Source organism: Anguilla rostrata, chromosome 16, assembly GCF_018555375.3.
Source record: "Anguilla rostrata isolate EN2019 chromosome 16, ASM1855537v3, whole genome shotgun sequence".
Lineage (NCBI taxonomy): Eukaryota > Metazoa > Chordata > Actinopteri > Anguilliformes > Anguillidae > Anguilla > Anguilla rostrata.
In genome coordinates this window covers 19,951,806-19,969,156 of record NC_057948.1, presented here as the reverse complement: position 1 = coordinate 19,969,156, position 17,351 = coordinate 19,951,806, and the positions used below count along the sequence as shown (strand labels likewise).

The 17,351-nt window shown below is 42.7% G+C and overlaps 2 protein-coding genes across 7 annotated transcripts in view; one reads left to right on the top strand and one right to left on the bottom strand.

Moving 5' to 3' along the window:
• Positions 1 to 7,980, top strand: part of ca12 (carbonic anhydrase XII) — a 38,221-nt gene extending 30,241 nt beyond the window's left edge. For 4 of the 6 annotated variants that reach the window (XM_064313942.1, XM_064313943.1, XM_064313944.1 and 1 more), the window contains 3 exons: positions 101 to 258; positions 443 to 569; positions 1,503 to 2,436. In XM_064313942.1, the coding sequence (XP_064170012.1) occupies positions 101 to 258; positions 443 to 569; positions 1,503 to 2,179 (962 nt within the window). In that variant the 3' untranslated portion in view covers positions 2,180 to 2,436. Of the gene's footprint in view, positions 1 to 100; positions 259 to 442; positions 570 to 1,502; positions 2,437 to 3,563; positions 3,588 to 4,895; positions 4,981 to 6,609 lie in introns of those variants that run through there. The other 2 variants (XM_064313945.1, XM_064313946.1) reach the window with 2 other exon arrangements.
• A 1,932-nt stretch (positions 7,981 to 9,912) lies between these two features.
• aph1b (APH1B gamma secretase subunit) lies at positions 9,913 to 17,349 on the bottom strand. The gene is made up of 6 exons (XM_064313179.1): positions 17,018 to 17,349; positions 15,892 to 16,062; positions 15,525 to 15,598; positions 14,505 to 14,627; positions 13,817 to 13,944; positions 9,913 to 13,591 (listed from the first exon to the last, which is right to left on the bottom strand). The coding sequence occupies exons 1-6, from the start codon at positions 17,128 to 17,130 to the stop codon at positions 13,424 to 13,426; spliced, it is 777 nt and encodes a 258-aa protein (XP_064169249.1). The 5' UTR covers positions 17,131 to 17,349; the 3' UTR covers positions 9,913 to 13,423.
• Positions 17,350 to 17,351: the final 2 nt, after the last annotated feature.

The following is a 17,351-nucleotide window of genomic DNA, read 5'->3' as shown; positions in this document are numbered from 1 at the left end:
GAATCATTCTCAGGGGAACGCTGAGGTGTTCCTCTCAGTCCCTGTCCTGTGATCGTCTCTCATTGTGAGAATGTTGCCCGTCTGTGTGGGTTTTGTGCAGATCAGAGAATCCAGGTTCCGGCCTTTGACATCCGAGGGCTGCTTCCCGCACGTATGGACGAGTACTACCGATACGACGGCTCCCTCACCACGCCTCCCTGCTACCCCAGTGTGCTGTGGACAGTCTTCAGGAACCCCATCACCATCTCAGAAGAGCAGGTACAGCTCTGCAGTGCTCACCTCCCCAATGATGTCCTCTCTGAGGATATGTGGGGATATGTTTCCTTTATATCACTAGTGAACTGAACGATTAGATCAAATGGCCTTATAACTCAGTGTGTGTGTGTGCGCGTGTGCGCGCGTGTGTGTATGTGTGTGTGTGGGTGTGTTGATGTCCTACCAGTTCCTGGCCCTGTGCACGTCCGTGTTTTCCTCCAGCCAGCAGGAGTCCGCACCTGTGCCTCTCAATGGGAACTACAGGAAGTCGCAGGATTCTGAAGACCGGATCATCTTGGTGTCCTTCCGGGAGGGTGAGTCTGGACTGCATTGCAACATCATGCATCTCTGTTCTATTGTATTACAATGGAATGTCAAACATGTCCTCAGCTTTTCAGCAGTTCAGCTTTTAAAATGCGCTTTAATGTGGCACTGCCAGCCTACTAGCTTGAGCTATCAGAGAATAATATGCAGGGAGAATTGGGGTTTTGCTGTTCTTGCTGGGAATGGGTTGTCAAGCTGGCCTCTCTACTATGCTGTTTCCTGTTTGCGTATCTGTCTGTCCATATACATGTTTACAGACATCCCGCAAATTATTATATTTTTATGAATTTTAAAAAAGGCTCTTTATATCCTTGCAGTCATATGATCACAATGTATTTACTCGGCAAATGAAGTTTTACAAACCAGTGAAAGTAACACACAGCCACCAGCATGAGGTGGTGTGTGACATCACTGTCTTGCTTCCCGCATGGTGTACTGTACTGAAGCTCTGCATGTTGCTCCAACCTTCAGGGAAAAGGACACAGGGATGTGCCCATTTTTCAGCTTTAGCATGGCTCATGTATGCAAAGCATTTGCATGGGATGGAGGTCTGCATGGAAGGGAACAAAAAAGTTTAAGGTTGAATCAAAAACAGACCAACCCACCACTAAGAAAAAAAGACATTGGAGATTGAGGGTTCAGCTGTAACAGGGAAAGAGGGAGAAATGAAAAGAGTTATTTCATTTTGGCTGCTGGATGGGTCGGTGGCTTTTGATTTGATTCTGGCCTCTGTCCAATGGGAGTGCTGAGCACACAAAACTTCCTAAGCACCCATGGTGGAGTGGCTGCTTCGTGTTGGGGTGACACCATGTGGAGCAGGCTTGACCACACCCCAACACCTTTTGCCGCACCCCCATCCCAACACTTGGGCTTCTGCAGGCGCTCTGTATCAGAACTGTGATTGGGTCTGTGCTCTGGTATAGGCAGAGGACTGCATGGTACCCTTACAGTGGCACCGGCTTTCCTGAGAAGGCAAGTCATCCAGCGCCTGATGGCCGACCAGGATGATGATGAACCGTCACAGCTGCTGGCCAAAACTGGCCACGAGCCAGGGGCCGACAAGAAGTGGACCGACCGCATGAGCCAGCGTAGCTTGGGCCCCAGTACTGTGAAGCAGAAGAGGCAGCAGTCGGTGAGGCCTGTGGACAGGGCCAGTTTTGGCCCCAGCCACTGGAAAAACCCCCGGCCCATGGGCCGCGTGAGGAAGCCTGGGCTTTTTAAGGACAGGCTGTGCTACAGCTCTCTGGAGAAGAAGGTCCACCGCCAGCTGAAGGACTCTCGCGCTGAGCACCAGCTGATAGAGGCCCTGAGGGAGGTCCTCTTCCCTGAGCTTAACGTGAGGAGCTACCTGGCCTGCAGGTCCGAACTGGCCCTCCCCACTGTCAGGTTCCTCCTGCAGGGCCAGCCCATGGACAAGGCTGCCGAGCAGGACATTTATGCTGCTTTAGCCTCCTACGGGTCACCGAAAATTTCCTCCCTGCACCCGCTACACCAAACGCATGCAAATCAAAAAGGCCATCACCAAGCCATGGCTCAGAAGAACACCGAAAACCAGGCTCGCCCCAATCCCATGTTCCTGGGGTGGGAGTTGGAGGACTAGAGCCGACATCAGGCTGGGAATGAAGCCCACCGTGTAAGATAGGCAGAGCAGATAGTGTGCACCTATTACAAGCAAGTTCATGGCTAACTTAGCACCGCATGTCTTGTACTCGTAAGTGTCAGAATTCTCAAAGGAATAGAGATCATTTCCCAAAATCCCTGTCAAGGTTTAAATAAATGATTGTACTGATACAGATTAAAGAACAGCCAATGGACATACTTATTTGATTAGAGCTGGGAGGGGAATATTAAAAGAACAATACTGTTGTAGAACTTTCCATTTATTTAAGATAAAGGACAGTATCCTGCATTAGGGGGATTTCTCCTTGTGGATGCTATGTCTTCTTGATTCTAGTCCAGTAAATCTCAGACCATGATACACATCATGGCTTGGGCTGACCTGCTTTGTGCATGAGTGTGTCTTGCGTGGGAAGCTTGACCTCTTCTCCATTTCATTTCAAAAATGTAATTTGGGCTGGCGGTCTGAGAATCAAATATTTTTATATTTAATTGGCAAGGGTTCATTTCAGTGTGGTATTTATTATATATTGGCATGGTAGATATATATAGACTAGGGCAGCCAAGCAGAAAAAAATAGTAAGCATGTAAGCATTTAAACATTCCTTTTTTTAAAACAGTGCTACTCTTGGGTGTTGAAACATAAGGGAAACCACATATTTAATTGACCTAGTTTTCATGTGGAATCTTTGGCATGCAAAATAAAATAATTATATTATGTTTAACAAATGTGAAAACTTACTGTCTGGCTTTTCACCTATTCATGGCTGCTGGTGATGGATCTTTAAAAAAGAAAACATTTGTGTATCTGGCTGGATATAAGCACCATATTCTCTGTTTGGTTTGTGGGGCCATCTATCCGGTCGGTATGTCCAACCAAAGATTTTTCCTGGGATTAATTTTTTAAATACACCTTGGCTGTTACTCGTGTACGATTTAAGATCAGAGATCAGTATATGGAATGTGTAATTTGCAGTTTGCGAACAACAAATAGCAACTTAAAAGACCATGTAATACAAAAGTACTATTTGTGTTGACCAAATTCATAGAATTGGAATGTAAAGCTTTGTACAGCCAAGGTGCTCTATTTGTGATCCTGTCTAGTTTCAGATCATAAGGACTTGAATAATGATTGCAATCTCAAGGTGCAACTGTTATAATCAAGGGTAAAACTGCTCCACAGAAAGTTTTGTCTTCAATTTTTCACTCTTGGTGCTCACCAGAGGCACAGTTCCCTTTTGGTATTTTTGGTCTATCTTCGTCTTCAGGTTCCTGACTTCAATCTCTGACCTGTGACCTCTGTGTATCTCTGTGGCTCAAACTTGTTTTCTTCTCTCTTTCTTTCTCTTTCTCTTTCCATGGCCAAGGGCTGTTTCTTGGAATGAGCTTGGGTATGTCTGTATCAACGACAACAGCAGTGCTTGTGTCTGTGTGTGCCTGTGTGTGTATGTGCTTGCACGCTCCCTGTACCTTTGAGTTACATTTAACTGGACACCACTGCACTATATTGACATACAGGCCTTGTGACATTTAGGAATGAGTAACAAGTCTGACTGAAGACTGGCCAGGATTACGTTAGGATGTTCTTCCTCATCTGCCGTGCTAAGTCTTGGATTCAATTAATAAAAAAACTGTCATATTTGCTCATTTATTTAGTCAAGAGGAAAAGATTTGTGACCATGTCTCAGATCCAGTGGAGTCAGCAGGACCTAATATCCGTATATGTATTCATGACCATTATTATGCTTGTTGCAGGACAGTTTGTTGTTTTAAATACAAAATCACATTTTTATGTTAATATAAACATGGCATGGTGGCAAACTCTTATATTGCCTATCCTAGCAATTCTCTAAAACATAGTAATAGATTCCCAACTACTTATTTTATATCCTCATTGTAATGTTATTTCCAAAAATTGTGTTTAAAAAATTTGGATTGAACTGGATTATGTAGTGGAGACATGACCATTCTCTGTTGGTAAATGCATAATGTTTCTTTAGTCGTTACATAATTGATAAATGAGTCACCAGTCCATGAACTACCCACAGGCCAGTTGTGGGTGCTTATGAAAGGTTGGTTGACTGATCTAGCACAGCAAGCATCCCAAGCGTAAACACTTGTCAGCTCATTTAATTTTGCAACAGATCACTGTTGTGTCAGAATGTGAAATGCATATTTATATGTGTGATGAGCTAACACCACCATTTCTATATCACCCCCTCTAAACTGTTTAATGATTTATGTTACCATGATTTTTCTTTTTTTAATTCAGTGATTTTTAACAGTTTTCATTTCAATACAATGTCTGTCTTTTCCCCACGAGAGGAAGTTGTTTTAACAAAAGCATGAATATACTCTGTGCTAACATTAGTTTTGCATTCCAATTTCATGAATGTATAATTTATTCCTGAATATATTTAAATGTTTTTGTAATTATTTCACCATCTATAAAAAAACTTTTTTCAGGTATTATCTAAATATATGCTAGTGTTTAAAGGTGAGTAACAAATATGTATGAGCTAGCATGATAAAATTAATCAAGGAAATTCATGTTTAAGGTTTAAAGTGCCCCAGGGGATTACAGAAGTATAACACACCAAGTGCACCTGCAGGCTTGGAGATGTTCATAGTATCATCATTCATAGTGTCATCATGTTGATGCTGTTGAGTATCAGCCTCACCTCTCCCTTGCCTTGCAGGCATGCTGACCTCCATTGTAGTGGCCTCGGTGATGGGACTTGTGCTCAGTGTGACACTCGTCTGCTGTTTGTTGCGGAAGAAAAGGTGAGCCAAAAACTTCCTGTAAAATCAAACAATACAGAAATACAATACAATGGAATGAGACAAATACACCTGGAAAAACATGAAAATGAGAACCTAAGCTGCCAGCTACCTACAAAAGCTTTTTCTAGAAGTATTCCTCTCATCTTAATCAATGAAATCTTTTGCACTGAGCACTTGTTGCAAAATGTACTCTTGAAAGCCCCGAGACCCGATGTCAGAGTGTCCAGAGCATACGACACGGGAGTGCTCTCAGATGAAAGCTACAGTATTTGAAACAACAAAAAAAAACCAACATTAATGAGGTTCAGTTATCAGCAAACTGAAAACAATCCTTATCTGTTGCCTGTCTTGGCTCTTTAAATCTTTTCTTTGGTTTACTTACTTACTTTTACTTACTTTTTTTTGTAAAAAAATAAATGAAAAAAAATAGAAAAACATGCCAGCCAGATTATTCAATAGTTTTTTGCTTATTAGGTGAAGCATATGGACAGTTACTGAGGCAGCATGTTTGTCACAGTGACTTTATTACCCAGCAAATGGATGCTTTGACTTTTCAAAACAGAAGCCCAAAGACGACCACATGACAATATTCCCTGTGAGGCAATGAGTCACAATAAAGAAACCCCTAAAAAAGAACATATCCTGATAAGAACATACTGTATATGGTTGTTTAGTTTCTATGAGACAGAATGTGACTAGTGCAGCCTCTTTAGTAGGCCTATTATATTCACAAATATCATAAACAAACTTTGCCAAGCCAAGAACATTTTTTTTTGTTGAAAAACCTGTACTGCATCGTTTAAAAACAAAAAAAGGAAAGGAAAAGACTTCCAGGGAAGATTAACAAGCAGGTCACACTGTGGTTGTGTCAGTCTCTTTTTAAAGTCTGTAACCTCTTAGCCTTATTCTATTTTCACTACCACAGAGAGTGTTCAGTGCAGTTTCTTAGGGACGTCACTTAGCGTTACTTGGTGGTAACTTTCCACTAGTGACCTTTTTCTAGCATGGTACGTGCCAGGCAATGGCTTTATGGTGCAAAGAGGCTGTCCATTTGGGAAAAGCAACTCTAACAAGACATTACGCAGAAGGAAGGAAACCCAGATCTCAGCAGCACATTGGTTGGCAGATACTGCCATTCCACTTTTTTCGCTTCTGAGAAAAATGGGTTCATGGGAGATGTGTGAGCAGACGTGTCCCTCCTGTATTCTGAAAAATTCAGCATCAGCTGAGCATGCATATTATGCTGAGCATTGAGCATGCATATCAAGTAGTAATCAATCCTGACCCTGTTTACTTTCAGCCAGGGGATATATAGTCACTGTGTTTACTTTTAGCAGGAGATATCAAATATCAGGTTTGTGCTTCTGCTGACAGGAAAAGCCAATTAAAGGTGACTAATGAGGGACTGCTTTAAACACCGAATGGGGTTAATCTGAAAGTATTAGGCTCTAGAATAACTATAGAATGTGAATGGCATGGAAGGGGAGGGATCTGAAATACATAGGTGAATAAAATCGTTGGAAGTTGTAATACGAAAATATTAGTGTAATATAAAACAAAACAAAGCACCATGCATATGCAGTGTCCTCCAGTGAAAAGACTTTCCTGAATCATGTGCTCTCATCCCAGGGCTGAGAGAGACCAGCAGAGGACCAAGAACATCATGTACAAGCCAGCCGAGAAAGAAGAAACAATCTCCAAAGTGTAACTCTTCACCACCAGAGCAAATGCAACCACAGTGAAAAACAGATAACAACAGAAAAAAACACTATCTTCAAAGGCTCATGGTGCCCAGCTCAACTTCCAGCTGGGCTGCACAAACAAGATCTTGTTCTTTTTTTAAATTGACACGTGTCCCTTTTGACACCAAAGTTTGATTGTGTGTACTTAGATCAGAGGGGGGAAGGTGGTGCACAGCTCTAATGCTTTGAAGGGGATTGGATAGATTGTGTTTGACAAGGCAAGTGTTCTGTTCCAGCTGGAATTCCTTTTGTTATGCTGCAGGCAGGGGGACCTCAGTCTTACTGGCCGCGGTTGTGCTGACTGAGGATGGGGAAGTGGTGGTGGTGGTGGTGGTGGTGGTGGTATTATTTGACACATAGTTTAGTTTTATTCTGGGTAGTGAGACATTCTGTCTTCTCCAGTTCTAGTCATTCATCAGTAACTGCAGTGCATCTCAAAGTCACAGAGGGGCTGTGGGGCACAGGCCGGCAGACAACCTGCGGCATTCATATGTAAAGAGGTGAGGAGGAACAGGCTCTGAAGCGCTGTCCACGCGGATAGGGTGCGGAGGCTGCCGGCCAAACGTGCAGCTCTGTAGGACAACAGCCTGGAGAAGATCACCCCTGTGCTGCATGGGGGATCTCTTATCTGTCGAATCCCCTGGATTCTATTCTGTCCTGAGAGTGTGCGGAGTTCTGGGCGGTGAAGGCCTGGGGGAATAATGCACAGACCGGGCCTTTGTTCACCCCAGGCGAGCCGTGGGCTGACCCCTGGCCCTGCTCCCCCTGACCAGTCATGAGACCAAGCAACTGCTGAACTGCAGAGAGGAGCTGCTCGTACCTCAAGGCCCGCTACAGAACAACAGTACAGAATAAGCTTCAGATAATGGCCCTCAGATCTCACCGCCTGCCTCAGTATTAGAATGTAGTTTATTCCGGTTTAATTACCTCCTTAAAGATTCCAGAGCCGAACTGGAATCACAAATGTAACTGACCTGTCTGAGCAATGTGCAAATCTACTAATGATCTGAGATATACATGTAGCCTGTAAATACATGTATGTGTTTAAATGTATTGCCCTGCTAACTATTATTGCCTTTGTTACATATTGTGTTGTTGAGGAATTAAGCCTGGAGGAGCATAACTAAAACCTCAAAGATTTTTAATACTGACTCACATTATTTATTTGAAACTTTGATGAATACAGGGTACATTCTAAGATTGTTTTTTTCTGATTTTAATACATTGATGTTATAATTAAAAAGAAGTTGTTGCTGTATTCCTTTTGTCTTTTTGTTGTAATGTAGGCAAATATTTGTTAGTGTGCACTTTTTTGTAAATCTTACAGGAAACTTAATAAGCTTGATTTTGAAAGATTGTTAAGATTCAAAAGTTGAAAAAAAAATGAGACACAAATTTCAGGATTGCATACTACAGATCAACAGAGACAGAGACTCCACAATGGAGAAAGTCCAGCATTAATTGCTGATATCCATTAGATTATAAAGTCAACAAATGACTTGTTTTAATGAGGTGCTTCTTGTAAAGGTTGTTAAACAGGAACACACAGAAGCTACTGTTCATCATCCCCTTCCAGACTGTAGTACATTTTGGCATATGGCATTCGCTCTTTGCATACAGCACATTTATGCCTTATATTTCTGAGCAATTAGGTAACATCTTGCTAACGGTACAAAGCTGTTTTCACTGAATTAAACTGTAACCTGATTGCAGCCCAGGTTCCTAACCTTAAGTGTCGCACTGACCACCTGATGCAGGTCATATGGCATCTGTGGACCACGGCTAGATGATTGGTTCCTGTGGTCTTATTTATTGTTATGTGGTGGTGAATTTACTGCCCCCTTCTGGTGATCCTGTACTACTGTCTCCTTTCTCCCTGGTGATTTGGTATCTTGTGATGATTGATCATGGCCTAATTGCTTTCACCTGCCTGTGGCCCTACATAAGCTGCTGCTCCTACTAAAGAAGGTGCTGCACCTGATGTGTTGCAGCCAGATTGGGGTGTGGCTTGGTTGCTGTTGCTTTAGTGCGCCTAGCCTGGTTGAGTTTTATTTTATTTTTTTAGTGCAAACTGTAATTAAGCTTCTTTATAGGCCATTTTTCATTAATCAGGGAAAGGTAAGCATGTGGAAGAGTTTGTTTCTTTCTGGTTCTGGTCCAATCTCTACTCTCAGGAGGACTTGGAACCTTTTTACTTTTTTTTTTTTTTAAGGCCTACTATTCAATTTGTTTGTTTTCGATTCAAATGTAGTACATTTTTGCACTCTAGAATATTTGTATTAATTTTCTGAGTGCCTAACAGGCTTTCTGGTTATTGCCAAATGTGGGGAATATTAGAGGAGTGATGTAACATTATTTACTTTTGTTTGAGGTGTGGTCCTACCATAGGCACATGGATTAATTAAATCTGACCTTTTTTTGGGAATTTCTTTACTCTTTTAAATATTTTTGACTTCCTGAAGCTTGAAGGTCTAATTATGTGGTTTTGTTTTTTCATAAACCATGTCCTTTTGCCCTGTGGAAATTTAAATTCAACAAATGCATTTCTGCAACTAGGAAAGCAAAAACTCCTATTTCCTGTTGAGAATTGACCAAATAAATTCCATGAGGGAGATGTGCTACAGAAGATTAAAACCCATCTCTAGGATGATTATTTGTCCCTCTTTATTGCACCTATCCTGGCATAAACCTCTTCTAAACAAGCTTGTTTAAGATGTTCTAAGGACATCTTGTAAACAAGCCATTAGGTTATCTGGCTCTATAGGCTGTTTGATGAATTAACTCAGATCTGTAGTAAAGTTCACAACACCTTGCCAAATGTTCCTATTAGACATCACATCACTTAATTGCTGTACAATATTCCAAAATTGTTATGGAGCTGTTGGTGAACTTGTGGAAGAAACTGACTGTAGAGGTACAGTTGGTCAAAAGACAAATATGTGGCTCCACTTGAGCAATGGCCATTTCATTGTTGCTGCTTTTGATATGACTGATTTTGCCTGCATCCTGGTGCTTCCACAGGAATGTTATCTGCCAGCAATTAAACTAATTTTAATGATTAATATAACGTAGCACCTTCAGCAGTGCAGAGCTCTCAGCTGGAAGCCCTGCGTGTCACTGCTGACTGAGGCTCTTCACTTCAGTCTTCATTACTTCCAGGCAGTATAAAAGAGTCCGTTTCCACAACAGGTGCATATAATCAAGCTCAGTTTATTGGGCATTTGTGTTACTAAACCCAGACCACAACAGTCTCCCTCCACCCAGATTTACACAAGTACAAACTATTCCTATGAGAGAAAATCTGTGACTGTTAATCTTAAAAGAACAAAGGTAACCAAGAAGACACAGGCATGGGGGGGATGTTTGGTTTTACACACTCACTGAAAATGCGGCTAAAACAAGGGTCCCTAAGCACCGGAAAAATACACATTCGATGAGAATCATCTCAAAGACCGGTTTGTATAAGTCCAAGTCGTAGTCCCAAGTTTAGGAAATAAGTCAGAAACGCGCACAATGTATTCGGCTTGCTCGCCTTGTTTTGCAAAACCTCTTGATGCCATCAAGTTTACATTCTTTAAATCAAACAATCCAATGATTAAGTGAATCTTGTTTAGCTCCCATTTCCCCAAGACATCCCAAGATTTAAGGATCTTGTAAATCAGTGGTGCCCTATCATGTGCCATGGAGTATGCTGGGTTTTTTTTCCCCCAAACCAATCACTACACCAGCTGATTTCACTAATTAGCACACCTTCAACCAGAGAGTAGGGAACTAATTAGTGAAATCAGCAGGTGAAATGATTGCCTGGAATGAAAAGCTGCATACTCTCAGCCCTCCACGGCATGACCGGGCAACACCGGTGTAAATGGACCCTGAGAGCTAAATTCAATCACAGCTGTACCAAAACGCTTCCCCCAAAAGGCATAACAGAAGACGAAGTTCAGAGACATTTGCCTGAGCGAGATATTGCTGAATTTTACAGTTCTTGTTGCTTCGACAGTTACCATCAGGATAAGGTGGAGTACAGACAAGCTGACGATGACCATTGTTCAGGCATCTCCATGCTCACAGACACATGGCATACTGATCCAGCCAGTCCGGGCCCCAGCGCTTGTCTGGCTCCTTCCGGTCTGGGAATGGCCTCCATCAGGCACCGCAGGCCAGAGGTCAGACAGTGAAAGCAGGATATTCATTCAGGGCAATGGCTCGTGATGCCAGGATCAATCAAATTCAGGACTAAACTTACTTTGCTCAGTCATCAAGCCCAGTCCTGCACTGAATGTTCTGAATGATTTCTATGTACAGTTAAAAACAACAGCTCGACATTGCACCTATTTTTTTCTTTTACTGTAAAATGGCATTTCAGTTCAAAATACAACAGAGCAAATCAGCTCTCTTCAACAAAAGAAAAACCTAATAAATGCCTTGACAGATTTTTTTCTTTTTTTGAAATAAAACCAAAATAAGGACAAAAGGTAAAACAAAGTTGCTACCTTGGCTGCACAGGTACATCCACAATGGTCTGAACTCAAGTTCAAATAAGTGAAAAATTCAGTGACATTTACTCACATTGAGTGAAAGGATATCTTTTGCCTCTATTCAATCTAACTGCAATGCACTTTTATAGCTTTACTTTATGAATTTAAATATTTTTAATTTAGTTCTTTATATTTGTCACACATTCTAAGGGCAAAACTTTTTTTCATGAGAAACAAAAACATAAGACATAAAATCATTATGTATTTAAAGATTGTGCAAATTGCAGTTAGATTGAACTGGGCCTTCTTTCCACAAAACAACTGCTTAAATATTTACCCCGAAAAGTATTATTAATTAATCAATTGATCCTCATGCTCACTGTCACTACCGGATAGTGCAAGGAGTTTTGGAATCATAACAGTAGTCCCATCCAACTGATCATAATAACCCTTGAGGTAATGCGATTAAACCATAGCTACAGATTAGCAGCACTAATCCAATAAGCACATCATAATTAACAAGCTAATCTAAATAACACTGAGCCACATTCTTCCAAAACATACATTTTATAGATGTTTTTAACCCACCAGGACAGTGGCTTAGTGCATCCCCCTGTAATTAAACAAACCATGTACTCATTACTCATGATGTAAGCTCAGAATTTCAAAAAAAAAAATTAACCATTGTCAATATCAGAGACTAACAGTTTACACACTACGATTCAGCAGTTTGAGCGGGAAACGCCTACAATTTGAGAAGTAAGAAAACAACCATCAGCAACCATGAAAATTCTAGCCCATGTAAGAATGCAAACTTTGGGTACACCCGTTAAGGAGAATAGAACAATGAATGGGAGGTGGGGGTAGTGAAATGGTAGGTCACCACAGAAAAAGCTTAAATACAGTTATCTGAGGTACTTGGTATGAGATTGGTTGCTAGGGACAACCAGGTACACAAAGCGGGTAGGGAATATTAAGTCCTGGTGACCTGCTTAATGCTAAAGAAGGCACAAAAAAAAATTGGGGCAGGAGAAAAAGAAAGAAAAAGAAAAACAGAGGGAGAGATAGGATGACTCAATTCACATGGTAGCAGCCGAGTACTTCCTCCACAGGAACATCCAACTAAATCTTTACAACGAGCCATCACGACACAAATGCTGCTCACAAGCAGAAGAGAAAACCAGAATTAAAATTTGGAGACTTTGGTTCGGGACCACTCCCCTCCTCTTCAGTGCCCTGCAGAGTTTGTGAGGCCTTTGTGCCTGCAGGCACAGGTTAACCCCCCCAAACTGAATCTTGCTGCCACACTGCCCCCTCTCAGGAGCATCCCCAGAGAAGGGGAGACATCACCAATACCCCAGTTCCACAGCAGAGCTGGAACCAGACCATCTCGCTCGGGTCAGGTAGTTTTCGACTGCCCCGTTCACCGTGTTGACCCGCTACAACTCAACCCACGGCGTAACTGTAAGCTCTGCGGATACCGCTAGTGAGCGATCTGTGGGTGGAGTCAGCAAGCTGTGTCACTGCGACGTTTCTGTTGCTGGCAAAAACCGAGGGAACAATATCGAAAGGAAGAGAAGGAGCATGCCACCATTGCCAGTCACAGCAAATAACTAGAGGTAGACAGAAATAATATGGAGTCTAGTGTTTTGGGGCTGGTGGGCCCTCGATTTTTGCACTGCCGACCGAGTCGAGGCAGTCCTCTCATTCTAGGCAGAAGCCAGCAGTCAAGTGTGATGTTTTCTACAGATCGGGTTATGGTTAATGCAGAGGATAAGCAGCTGTGTTACATGGCCACCCAGCTTCAGCTCCAGCTTGCGCTAGCCTGGTTCCAGCTTTGAGTAGAGGAGGGGTACGGCTCACACCGGGGTCCTCTCCTGCTCCAACACTACCCAGCACCCCGCTTCCAGTGCCTGACTACCTACATACGTACCCAGAAGATAAAAGTTTTGAATGTGGGGTACGGCTCACACCGGGTCCTCTCCTGCTCCAACACTACCCAGCACCCCGCTTCCAGTGCCTGACTACCTACATACGTACCCAGAAGATAAAAGTTTTGAATGTGAATGCTTGTGTGTGCGTGTGTGTGTGTGTGCACGTGTGTGTTAAAACCCAAAAAGAAGATGATTACATTGAACCGGTGTGGTCTTGACCACACCCAAAGAGTTCTTTTTTGTTCTGGCTCTGAGTTCTGTAAAGTGTCCCTGTGCCAGCCCTCGGCTGTTATCTGGGCCGGTGGTTAGCCAGGAGGAAGTCCTTGTCTTTGCAGGTGAGGCAGAGCTTGAGATTGCGGAGGGAGCCCCCGGCGCAGGAGAACGCCCACATTCCCATCAGGAACATGATCATGTAGGCTGGTATCAGGCTGCCCTCGTAGTGCGGGTTCATAAATGACTGAAAAGCACAAGAGGGAACAGGAGGCATCATTAGGCTTCTATTGATTTAACGTTCAATACAACTTCACCATGCGCCTTATCCCACCTCAACTTATATATCAAAATAAAAGCATATGGGTAGATTGCATTAACATTAAAAGAGGTTCATCACAGAAGCCTGGGATCAAAGTATTACAGAAAGTAGCGAGAGTGACGTGAATGAGGTCTCAAGACCCTTGCTTACCAAACAGGACACCAACAAATGACTGACGATCACCACAGCCAGGGACAGCCACCTCTGCTTCTCACAGGCCTCAAAGAACACCACACCCCAGAACATGTGCAGCAGGATGACAGCCAACGTCATGAAGGCTGCGGATGAAACAGCAGTAGCCAATCACAGTACAGCCATCAAGTACCTTCATTCAGCAGTTCCCATGACACTCAATTAAAACACCTCCACTAAATAGTTTGGTCATTAAAACAGGGTACTAGCAACTTCCTAAGTGAACGGTAAAATTTTAAAGTAACACTAACATATACTGTACGAACGGCCACAAAGGAGCCAGTGCATAAGGCTAAACGTGACATGCATTACAATCTACCCCCTCTAGTGGCCAAATGCCATACAATCAATCTGCTTCAGAAGAATGTGAAAGAACTGTTTTGCACCAAGGCATTTGTTCATTGTACATTCAAGCAGAAAGGGTGAAATAAGCCAAAAGGAGAAGTGACTTTTTGACTCATTAGAAACATGAAAGCGGATTGCATTACAAAATTCCAACAAGCACATGAACAAACAGGCTAAATCCGTATTTTTTAACAATCCTCCATTTTGTTCTTCTACATGTATGACACTGCTGAACTAAATAGCAACATGTTTTTGAATAGGCCTTTCGGAGTCAAAGGTGAATGGAACACTGGGACATTACCTGATGATATGAAGTAGTGCTGGGAGTCACCATGGATACCAATAGTACCAGGACCCAGGGAGTCTGCCAGGATGTTGACCACTGAGAATGCTCCACTCATGAACCCAAACCCCAGGCCAGACACTAGGAGATAAAGACCGTCAGGCTTATATAAACACAGTTCCCTTGATCCATCAGCACTTTATTTCGTCATTAACTCGATGTGGAACTGCACAATCAACTGCAATGTGGGCCACTCTCCTCCTGTCCATTTTCATTTTCCTTTGAACTTTTTCTAACTTGTATTCCCTTTTCTCCAAAATTTAGCACATTTGCATTTGTAAGCCTGTCCTATCTCTGTAACATCTTTGGACAATTCAGAAGAGGGTACGCTAGACTCTGCTCTAGAACCAGCCAGCCATTTGAATCTGCCCTCCACCAGCTGAGCTGTGCAGTCACTGAGTGGGAGGGCTCCACTACTTGTGCGGCTAATGCCTGCTGACTGCCAGTGCCTGAATATCCCGCTAACTGAGACCCCTCCTACCCTGGACACTGCTATGGCCAATAACTTGTCCATCGTGAGACTTCCAAACCACTCTCTTCACTGGTACAATCAGGACTAGGCCTAGATTTTGATCTGTGGAGAGGGTGACTGCCTTAAAGTACTTCAATCTATCTTAATGAGAATTAGCCTATAGTTTTATTTAGTTAGTTATACTTTATTGACCCCATAGGATTATTGTCCCTCTGCATTTGACCCATCCTAGCTACTTAGGAGCAATAGGCAACCACAGTGCAGTGCCTGGGGACCAACTCCAGTTCTGAAGCCAGCGTCTTGGTCAAGGTCAATGGCAGGAGTATACCTAACCTGAAATACTTCTCCTTTGGTGTCGGAGGAAACCGGAGTAACAAGCAGACTCCCCACATGCGAGGCAACAGTGCTAACCACTGTGCCACTGTACCGCCCACAGATACATCATCAAACCTGTTGAGATCTCTGTGTCCTGTTAAATTTTCTGTCGGTAGCTGCACTTCACGTACCATATGCAAGCTGACGCATAGAGATGGGCATGGTGTCCTCTTGACTGAGAGCCAGGAGGCCTTCATTTGCTTTCCTAGAAATAAACACAATGTTTTAATAATTTGGTTTAAAAATGACAGATAAATAAGGAAGTGACAATATACATTCGGTAATTAATCAAGAAAAAATCATATTCAAAAAAAAAAAATTTAAGTTAAGTTTGTTAAGTTTTAATTAATTACACAGATGTGTCAGAAAGGGTTATGGGTTTCTGAATTCTTGGGTGACGGCAGTACATTTCTAATGCAGTGGGAAGCTACATTCCCATTACACCCATTCACTAGGGCTGTTTTGTGCTGCGGCCTGGCTCAAGAAGGAGAGTCTTACTTCAGCAGTTTGTAGTATCCAAACCGAAAGGCTTCCTGCAGAAGCACAGAAAGCACCACCCCAAATATCAGCAGGCCCTTCTGCTGGGAGGCATTGTTTTTGTCACTGATCTGGACGGCAATGAACCACACCAACGAGGACAGCAGCAGGGACACCAGCCAGAAGAAGGCCCTGTAAAGTACACACAGCCAAAGGCATCAACCGGCAGTGGACTCCAAGTACTGTTTTCTTACATTCGCTGCAGGGCGGGAAGCACATGGAATATTCTTGTTTGGATGAAAAGTAAGGGTCATGTCCTGAAAAAGCCCCATATATTTCAATTTCATATTTGGGCCATTGTCTGGATGGAAGTACATGAGCCCATACAATCATGACATAACTTAATTCTCAGACGTTCACAAAAAACCTTCCCTGGATGTTTAAAATCTGTAGTTGAGCGTTTAGATCATAAAAGTTCAGCTATAACTGCCAATGTTAGTCTTATTCAAATTCATTACAGCTAAACTGCAGTGGTGAACTGCTGTAGTCTAGATTAGTCACAATACTCTCATACGATTGTAAATGTGAGCTGCCCCCGAGGCTTGGCAGACAAACCAATCACAGCGCTACAGAATTTACTCCATTTTATCGTGCGTGACAGTCCGAAACAGAGCACGGGATTATCTGCGGGGATCTGGGCGCACATCAAGTGTAGCTAAATGCTGCCTTGGCCCACCACAGATAACAAATAAGCTATGTATTGTGATAAATAAGCTATAGCACCTCTCGCAGTGTTAGCAGCAGCATCTCACTTCAATACATCTATGGCGCTTCGATGCTTCAGTGACTATACAGACGCAAATCGTTTGAAAAAAAATCGCAAATAAACTATGATTATTACTGTTTAGCTCACTCGAACATACATATTCAAAAAAACTTAGTGCAACGCCTCACTATTATTTAGCGTTAGCAATGGGCCACTGTCGTGATCATCTACGTAATGTTTGCTTCAGTTAAGTTTCTGGTTAGCGATACAGGCAGTCGCCTGCCGGGCACCGCAACACAATCGTATTCGCGAAACTAACGTTAGTTGGCTAGGTAGCATTTGTTAGATAAACGCAATGTTGAAAGAATATATATAACTTACCCAGCGATGAGAAAGATTACTCTTAGTGGGTCCCTGGCAATGGTAAAGAGGAACAGAGAAATAGCGGGGCCGAACGCAATGAACGTACACCCGAAAAACACTGATGTTGTCATTTTGGGGCTGGGTTCGCAGTGAAGTTACTTAAATCTGTCCTTTTATGACTCGTCATGCGATTCAACAAAGTGTTTGAGTAATAAAGCAGGCTGAATTCATTCAAATAGCTTCTTTCTCAATTAAAAAACATGAATATTTTCATTATCTTTCAGTTCGATGTAATTACAAGCCAATTCACTTCGGCACAAACAACTAGCTAGCTCTTCCTGTCCTACCGCAC

What these genes read in the sequence shown, in the direction of transcription:
- aph1b (XM_064313179.1), bottom strand. Translation starts at nt 17,130, where the DNA reads ATGACAACATCAGTGTTTTTCGGGTGTACGTTCATTGCGTTCGGCCCC. An exon ending in GCACTACTTCATATCATCAG is followed by an intron (nt 13,945 to 14,504) that starts GTAATGTCCCAG and finishes TTTCATCCGCAG; the next exon opens with CCTTCATGACGTTGGCTGTC. An exon ending in ATTTGTTGGTGTCCTGTTTG is followed by an intron (nt 13,592 to 13,816) that starts GTAAGCAAGGGT and finishes TGTGCTTTTCAG; the next exon opens with TCATTTATGAACCCGCACTA.